General features: G+C 40.5%; 1 protein-coding gene across 1 annotated transcript in view; it reads left to right on the top strand.

Annotated features, from left to right (window-relative positions):
- Window positions 1-441: 441 nt before the first annotated feature.
- The window catches only part of LOC138971638 (histone-lysine N-methyltransferase SETDB1-like), a 75,913-nt gene continuing 66,795 nt past the window's right edge, over window positions 442-9,559 (top strand). The window contains exons 1-4 of the mRNA XM_070344404.1: window positions 442-748; window positions 1,516-1,790; window positions 2,825-2,924; window positions 8,163-8,285. Coding sequence (XP_070200505.1) covers window positions 1,568-1,790; window positions 2,825-2,924; window positions 8,163-8,285 — 446 coding nt within the window. The 5' untranslated portion in view covers window positions 442-748; window positions 1,516-1,567. The remainder of the gene's footprint in view (window positions 749-1,515; window positions 1,791-2,824; window positions 2,925-8,162; window positions 8,286-9,559) is intronic.

Here is a 9,559-nt window from a genome sequence, read left to right as displayed (position 1 = left end):
TTCGCCCCTGGTACAATACAATACAACAAAATGCAATACAGTACAATACAATACGATATATTTTATACAAAACAACCTAATCCAATGCAGTGCAATACTGTACAACACAATTCAATACAATACACACACTGCACATTCAAAAACATGATCCACAATTCATTCTGTGAATTTGTCAAATTGACTAAATGTATTAATTTCGTTTCACGTGACTTGTGACTGACTGCCCCACACCAGCCGAACCATTAACCAGTCACTAATGAGACAAAACTAATATCAAATGTTTGTTTGTGTTGACAAGACGAACAAAACATTGGGTTCGTAACTTTTCTTTTAATCTATGAATGACAGTTTGGATGTGGCTGTCAACAGAGCGGATCGAGAATACGGAGTATATATATATATACTTCCAGTAGACATTTTACACGGTGATTGCTTGGCTCAGTAGATGTTTAGCACGGTGACCTTTTCCTTTCCGGTTTGTTCATAAACTTCCGGTTCAAAGCAAAAAAGAGTTCTAAGCTAACGTGAGACTGAGACTGAGGCAAGTGTGTTTGTTTTCAAAACGAATTTCCTGTTGTAAACTTTGTCTGGTGATTATAGCTGCAACGATTATTCCGTATTGAGTAAGAGTAAGTGCAACAAAGCTCTGTTACGCAGCCTGATTTCATTCCGACGGGTTCGGCGCACTGGCTGTTTCAACTTCACACCGGTACTTGCTTCGTGCTTTGTAAAGTACCTCACAGAGAAAGTACGTGCGTGAAAAGGGGAAAGAAAGTCAAAAAGTGTGTACGTTTGGGGGGAGTGTGTGTGTTTGTGTACATTAAATTACTCTCTCTCTCTCTCTCTCTCTCTCTCTCTCTCTCTCTCTCTCTCTCTCTCTCTCTCTCTCTCTCTCAGTCTCGATCGTTACACTAACAGTAGCATGTCTCTGCTTTGCATGCGTCACTGCCTGTCCTGTGTCCAAATTGAAGCAGAAGCTGATCCTCTAACTCTTAAGTCCTGATATGATTATGAATAACTAAAAAAAAGGTCTAAGTCCCACTTTCAGATTCCATTGCACAATTTGCAGCCTAACTCAGGAACTGCAGTTTTTTTTCTTCTACACATTTGTAAGTCAAAATTACATTCACAATTTTTGTTTGCAACTGCAAGCATAATACGTGTGCGTCACACTATTCTTTAAAGTATAAACAATGGGTCATCTCCCGTTACAGCTAGGTAGATGCATGATGTTGCATACTGAAAGAAAATGATAAAAATGTAAGATTAATTCAGCGTGATGTCAAAACTCACTCAGAGTCTAACAGTAACAGAGAGATTGTCCATTATAATGCATAGGAATTAGGATGTTGAGTTCTGACAGCCTTCAAGTTCAAAACCACAGACTACCGATGTGCGTACATGCATGAATCTCACTCTCAGATGGTTTTGGGAGTAAATTAATTTGGATGTTCACTATTTTAACTTTTATGAAAGTTTTATAAAGTATAATTTTGTATAAACTCTGAATTGCAGGCCACTTGTGGACTGGAAGTGGAAGCCTGGCCTGGTCTGAACAAAGCTGAAGATGGCGGCGGCAGAAGCGAGGATGGAGGTGGAAGAGAAAGCGGAAGGAAAGGAGAAAGAGAAAGAACCAATGGCAGGGGACCAGATTCTGCAGATCCCCATGTCCAAGCTGGACCTGGATGACTTCATCTCGTCCGTTGTGCAGAAGCTGGTTCCTGACGATGTGGATGCTGCCAACAGGCGTCCGCTGGTGGCCGCGTCCGTCAAGATCTCCAAAGCTGAGAGTATGTGATGGGCAATACCCCCGTTCCACACAACCGTTCTAGCTTCCGTTCCCAGCTGTCCTGAGGGCTACCACAACGATGAGACGCTGCGTAAACGGCCGTTTTTGGCATCTGTGAGCAGCGTCTGACCGCAGTGGCAGCTGAGAACGGAAGCTAGAACGGGTGTGTGGAATGGGGGTATGACAACGCAGTGTGTAAGAGGGCTAGCGTTGCGTTACCATTGCGTTAAGTTCCATTAACGATCCATGAGTTCCGTTGCCGATGTGTTAAGGTTCCAATACCGTTCATTTGGAACGGGCGGGGAAGTGCTAAAATTTTGAACTTGCAGCCCGAACTCACCCGTCCCAACCGTTCCTACCGTTCAAAGGAGTTCCGTTAACGTCCATTGGCGTTCCTTTCAGGTCCCCTCCCGATCCCTCCCATTCCTGTGCCGTTCCTTGGTCCTTGGTCGCTACGGGAACGGGACCTAGAACGGATGTGTGGAATGGGGGTATAAAGTTGAGGTTTTAAGTCTGCACTAGAAGCTAAGTTTGTTTGATGTACTTCAACAGTTACTGTTCAGTGTGTGTTAGGGGTGGGAGGAGGTATATCAACTTTTCTCTTCTGGTTTATTATTTTTTTTACTTCTTTGTGGAAAAAAAGGAGCCTATCGAGCATTGCAGAGAAAGGGTAGCTGTCTAATGGAGGAAAAGGAAATTGTTTGCTAAAAATCTTGATTTTCGATTAAAGGAGACCACGTACCTTGTTTGTGGAACTTATCAGTTATGCGGTTGGAATGAATATAGGGGTCATGCTCATTGCAGCATTTTGTGTAGACAATGCATTTTTCAGGTGTCATAGAATAAAATCAATGCAAAATACAATATAGGTCTTACTTTGCATCATTCTACCCTAATTTCTCAAAGTCAGTATGACCCATGAGCTTCTACTTTTAGTTTAGTTGTAGGGGCAACACTGAACACACTTCAGGTGCTTTTTCGCTGTTGTTTTTTTCTTCCTGCAGTGCTTCTATGAGTAAGTAATGTGTGTTTCAGGAAAGGCAAAGGACATCACAAAGACCTTGAATCATTCCCTGGAAAAAGTGGAGAAATATCTCCAGGAGATGAAGACGGAAGAAAAGGAGATTGAAGATGAGTAAGTGTCTCCACAATTTATTCTGATCTGCCTTGTGCAATTTAACTTAAATCTCCTGCTCAGATTTGTGAGTTACCTGTGCCGAGGAATCCAGATCGAGATTGCACTTTGTTTAATCTATGTTTAAAATGTCCAGAAGTAAGATTTGTAGATAATATTCAACTTGAGTTTGGGTATACTTATCAGGGGTGAAATTTGGTGTAGAACTAGACGGGCGCAGTGGCGTGGTGGTAAGACATCGGCCTCCTAATCGGAAGGTCTTGAGTTCAAATCCCGGCTGCTGCCGCCAGGTGGATTAAGGGTGGAGGTTTTTCCGATCTCCCAGGTCAACTTGTGTGCAGACCTGCTAGTGACTTAACTACTCCGTCACGGCGGAGGGCTGACCGTGCACCCAAAAGCGGACTCAACCAAATGGGTATTTTTTGAAAGCTTGGGGCCTGCCGAACATAAAAATCGATGTTAACAAGAAATATTCAAGGGCGCACTTTCTCTTTTCAGTCAAAATTCAACTATACCCTGAAGAGTGATGCACGAGCATTTCAGACGCTTGCCTCTGAAAAAAGAAGTCCTCAGCCAAATTACGAACTCAAACTGGTACGTTTTACATATAAATGTGTTAGTTGGTATCTTTTGATTATCACAAAACAATTTGCGACTGCTTTGGCCGAGGATGCTGGTGACAGTATCATTATTATGAACCCTACCCTAAATCCAGGAAAGACGTCGTCCAAAATGTAGGTAAGTTTTGATTAAAAATAAATTCACACAAGACTAGTATTGTTGTTTGGCTTCAATGGATATATTTTCGTCAAGTATGATGTCTTTACATAATATCTGTAAAATATGAATGGATTTGAACCATATACTATGTCACTATGACCTTCCAATCTTCCTAACCCCCAGCCCAGTAAAGCGTGCGAGACGTTTCCTGAAAAAATGTCGCTTTGTGGTGCGAGTTCAGTGTGACATGATTAGTTTCCAGAACCCCATTTCTGACTTTCAAAGTTTATCTACATACATTTAGCAATGCACGAGCAAAATATGACAACTTAATGGTGCCTTTTGGTTTAATGCTATGGTAAAATTGCTAGTGATAGTGTTTACAGCTTGAAACAAAACATAACAGATGGGAATAGTCTTCCTCAATCTGGTTCAGAGCATAATGTATTTCTATTTTCAGAGGTAGCATTATTTCTGATAAGAGCTAGAGCCAATATAATGATGCTGAATATTTGAAAAATGAACTTTGTGACTCATCTGAGTAGCAAGAGAGCCTTCGTGATCGTCAGCGTAGGCTGGCTGTCTTCAAGGCAATTCCTAGATGAACAACTTAACACTGCGTTCGATTATTCGCCCGTTTCTTAAGCTAGAGCTTTGAGACTTTACACGCGTCTAGGGCTACATGTACGCTTTACAATACGTAAAATATAGTTGACTCTCGCGTTATTTAAAGGTCACAACAAGGTCATTACCAGGCAAAAACGAGGGAAAACCGACGGAAAGTAACATTTTCTGCAACTGTTTGCAAGAAAAAGATTTCAAATTCAATTGTTTCCTGGGATTAACGCATCTCTAGACATGACAATCATCCGATTATCAGACATCAATTGTGGAGGTCACAACAAGGTCATTACCAGGTAAAAACGAGGGAAACCCGAGGGAAAATACCATTTTCTGCAACTTGTGTGTAAGTAAAAGCTTTCAAACTCCATCTTCTTCTGGTATTGGCGCATCTCTAGGCATGACAATCATCTGATTAACAGTCCTCAATTTTCAAGGTCACAACAAGGTCATTACCAGATAGAACCGAGAGAAAACCGAGGGAAAATACCATTTTCTATAACTTTTTTGTAAGTAAGAGCTTATAAACTCCATCTTCTTCTGGGATTAGCGCTGATTTCAATGACCCTGAAGTCCGAGGAAAGTTTTCTTGACCCATGCCTACTTTGAAGGTCATGACAAGGTCAAATTTACACGTTTTCTATTTGGGAATATCTTTTACGGTCAAATAAAATACTTTCTGGACGTCAGCTATTTTCGAAGCTAAAGCTTAATTACAACTTAACACACGTCTTGGGATTTATGAGACATAACGCAAATATTGTTGACTCTCGTAATATTTAAAGGTCACACAACAAGGTCATCACCAGGTAAAACCGAAGAAAAACCGAGGGAAAGTACCATTTTCTGCAACTGTTTGTAAGAATGAACTTTCAAATTCAATTGTTTCCTGGGATTAGCGCATCTCTAGACATGACAATCATCTGATTAACAGTCATGAATTGTGGAGGTCATGACAAGGTCATTACCGGGGAAAACCGAGGGAAAATACCATTTTCTGCAACTTGTGTGTAAGTAAATGCTTTCAAACTCCATCTTCTTCTGGTATTGGCGCATCTCTAGACATGACAATCATCTGATTAACAGTCCTCAATTTTCAAGGTCACAACAAGGTCATTACCAGATAAAACCGAGGGAAAAACCGAGGGAAAATACCACTTTCTGCAACTTTTTTGTAAGTAAGAGCTTATAAACTCCATCTTCTTCTAGGATTAGCGCTGATTTCAGTGACCCTGAAGTCTTTGGAAAGTTTTCTTGGCCCATGCAATGTTTGAAGGTCATGACAAGGATGGGATTTTACACACGTCTAGGGCATTATAAGACATGAAACAAATATTGTTGACTCTCGTAATATTTAAAGGTCACACAACAAGGTCATTACTGGGTAAAACGACGGAAAATATATCAACTTTATGACTCGTCTGAGTGCCAGGACAGCCGGTGTGATCCTCAGAGTCAGGCTTGCAGACCGCAAGCCTATCGGTAGATGAACACCTTAACATTGACTTTTTCTTCTCTCTCCCCTTCTCTTCTACCCCTATTACATCCAGCCCCGCCCACCCCCCTAGAGCCCCTGTGGGCGAAGGAAGATGTCATGAATCTGCCTCAACAGCTTTAGCTTAGAAAATAGCCGAACACAAATAGAAAACGTGTAAACTTGACCTTGTCATGACCTTCAAACTAGGCATGGGCCAAGAAAACTTTCCTCGGACTTCAGGGTCATTGAAATCAGCGCTAATCCCAGAAGAAGATGGAGTTTATAAGCTCTTACTTACAAAAAAGTTATAGAAAATGGTATTTTTTCTCGGTTTTCTCTCGGTTCTATCTGGTAATGACCTGGTTGTGACCTTGAAAATTGAGGACTGTTAATCAGATGATTGTCATGCCTAGAGATGCACCAATACAAGAAGAAGATGGAGTTTGAAAGCTTTTACTTTCACACAAGTTGCAGAAAATGGTATTTTCCCTCGGTTTTCCCTCGTTTTTGCCTGGTAATGACCTTGTCGTGACCTCCACAATTGATGTCTGATAATCGGATGATTGTCATGTCTAGAGATGCGTTAATCCCCCCAAAATAATTGAATTTGAAAGCTTTTTCTAACAAACAGTTGCAGAAAATGTTACTTTCCGTCGGTTTTCCCTCGTTTTTGCCTGGTAATGACCTTGTTGTGACCTTTAAATAACGCGAGAGTCAACTATATTTTACGTATTGTAAAGCGTACATGTAGCCCTAGACGCGTGTAAAGTTTCAAAGCTCTAGCTTAAGAAACGGGCGAATAATCGAACGCAGTGTTAAGTTGTTCATCTAGGAATTGCCTTGAAGACAGCCAGCCTTACGCTGACGATCACGAAGGCTCTCTTGCTACTCAGATGAGTCACAAAGTTCATTTTTCAAATATTCAGCATCATTATATTGGCTCTAGCTCTTATCAGAAATAATGCTACCTCTGAAAATAGAAATACATTATGCTCTGAACCAGATTGAGGAAGACTATTCCCATCTGTTATGTTTTGTTTCAAGCTGTAAACACTATCACTAGCAATTTTACCATAGCATTAAACCAAAAGGCACCATTAAGTTGTCATATTTTGCTCGTGCATTGCTAAATGTATGTAGATAAACTTTGAAAGTCAGAAATGGGGTTCTGGAAACTAATCATGTCACACTGAACTCGCACCACAAAGCGATATTTTTTCAGGAATCGTCTCGCACGCTTTACTGGGCTGGGGGTTAGGAAGATTGGAAGGTCATAGTGACATAGTATATGGTTCAAATCCATTCATATTTTACAGATATTATGTAAAGACATCATACTTGACGAAAATATATCCATTGAAGCCAAACAACAATACTAGTCTTGTGTGAATTTATTTTTAATCAAAACTTACCTACATTTTGGACGACGTCTTTCCTGGATTTAGGGTAGGGTTCATAATAATGATACTGTCACCAGCATCCTCGGCCAAAGCAGTCGCAAATTGTTTTGTGATAATCAAAAGATACCAACTAACACATTTATATGTAAAACGTACCAGTTTGAGTTCGTAATTTGGCTGAGAACTTCTTTTTTCAGAGGCAAGCGTCTGAAATGCTCGTGCATCACTCTTCAGGGTATAGTTGAATTTTGACTGAAAAGAGAAAGTGCGCCCTTGAATATTTCTTGTTAACATCGATTTTTATGTTCGGCAGGCCCCAAGCTTTCAAAAAATACCCATTTGGTTGAGTCCGCTTTTGGGTGCACGGTCAGCCCTCCGCCGTGACGGAGTAAACCCCCTTCGTGTGTACACGTAAACACAAGACCAAGTGCGCGCGGAAAAGATCCTGTAATCCATGTCAGAGTTCGGTGGGTTATAGAAACACAAAAGTAACCAGCATGCCTCCCCTGAAATCAGCGTATGCTGCGTGAATGGCGGGATAAAAACGGTCATACACGTAAAAATCCACTCGTGCAAAAAACATGAGTGAACGTGAGAGTCTCAGCCCATGAACGAAGAAGAAGAAGAAGGTGTAGAACTAGAAATGTTATAATAATAATAAGAAGAATAAGGGTAGGAGTCTCATCCCATGAACGAAGAAGGAAGTGTAGAACTAGAAATGTTATTATAATAATAATAAAAATAAGGGTATTTATATGGTGCAAATCCTAATATAGTTCTAAGCGTTATGGCGATAAAGGGAGTCGTTCTTCTGAAACAGTGAAGACAGTCCAGGCAACTCGAGGGAATGCTCTTATCACCGAGGTCAAGATAATTGTTTCACTGTAAACATAAACATGGTTAAAAGAAATTTGAGAGAAAATAGCCATCGCTTGATGGCTTCACTGGATCTCCATCATACTCTGTATGTTTTTTTTGTCCAATTCATATTCTTATTTGTCATTTTTCTTGCAATTTCAGAATAACTAGGAAGGAAAAGATGTTGATGGGGAGCTTCGAGGTCATTGATGATGACAGTGACGATGATGTGACAATCACAGGCTCCAGTTTTGAGCCAAGCAAAGCAAAGATAGCACCGGCTAAGTGAGTTACTTTGATTTTTTTGAAAGGAGTGATTTACTATAGTTACAAATATAATGTACATTTTAAAGTTATTGTATGTCCTAATTTCTCTATTTTTTTTTTCTTTCTTGAGGTTTCTTTTTACATTTAGTCAAGTTGTGACTAAGTGTTTTAACATAGACGGGGAATCGAGACGAGGGTCGTGGTGTATGTGTGTGTGTGTATGTAACTATGTATGTGCGTGTGTGTGTCTAGAGCGATTCAGAGTAAACTACTGGACCAATCTTTATGAAATTTGACATGAGAGTTCCTGGGTATGATATCCCCAGACGTTTTTTTTCATTTTTTGGATAAATGTCTTTGATGACGTCATATCCGGCTTTTTGTAAAAGTTGAGGCGGCACTGTCACACCCTCATTTTTGACTCACATGCGAAGCAAAAGTGAGTCTATGTACTCACCCGAGTCGTCCGTCCGTCCGTCCGGACGTCCGTCCGTCCGGACGTCCGTCCGTCCGGAAAACTTTAACGTTGGATATTTCTTGGACACTATTCAGTCTATCAGTACCAAATTTGGCAAGATGGTGTATGATGACAAGGCCCCAAAAAACATACATAGCATCTTGACCTTGCTTCAAGGTCAAGGTCGCAGGGGCCATAAATGTTGCCTAAAAAAAAGCTATTTTTCACATTTTTCCCATTTTCTCTGAAGTTTTTGAGATTCAATACCTCACCTATATATGATATATAGGGCAAAGTAAGCCCCATCTTTTGATACCAGTTTGGTTTACCTTGCTTCAAGGTCAAGGTCACAGGAGCTCTTCAAAGTGGGATTGTATACATATTTTGAAGTGACCTTGACCCTGAACTATGGAAGATAACTGTTTCAAACTTAAAAATTATGTGGGGCACATGTTATGCTTTCATCATGAGACACATTTGGTCACATATGATCAAGGTCAAGGTCACTTTGACCCTTATGAAATGTGACCAAAATAAGGTAGTGAACCACTAAAAGTGACCATATCTCATGGTAGAAAGAGCCAATAAGCACCATTGTACTTCCTATGTCTTGAATTAACAGCTTTGTGTTGTATGACCTTGGATGACCTTGACCTTGGGTCAAGGTCACATGTATTTTGGTAGGAAAAATGTGTAAAGCACGTGAGTCGTATGGGCTTTGCCCTTCTTGTTGATTGAAATTTTGGCCAAGCAATCTTTGACGAAGGCCGGACTTTGGTATTGCATTTCAGTTTGGTGGCTTAAAAATTAATTAATGACTTTGGTCATTAAAAAT

Source organism: Littorina saxatilis, linkage group LG7 (genome assembly GCF_037325665.1).
Source record: "Littorina saxatilis isolate snail1 linkage group LG7, US_GU_Lsax_2.0, whole genome shotgun sequence".
Taxonomy (NCBI): Eukaryota; Metazoa; Mollusca; class Gastropoda; order Littorinimorpha; family Littorinidae; genus Littorina; species Littorina saxatilis.
This window is presented reverse-complemented; position numbering and strand designations above follow the sequence as displayed.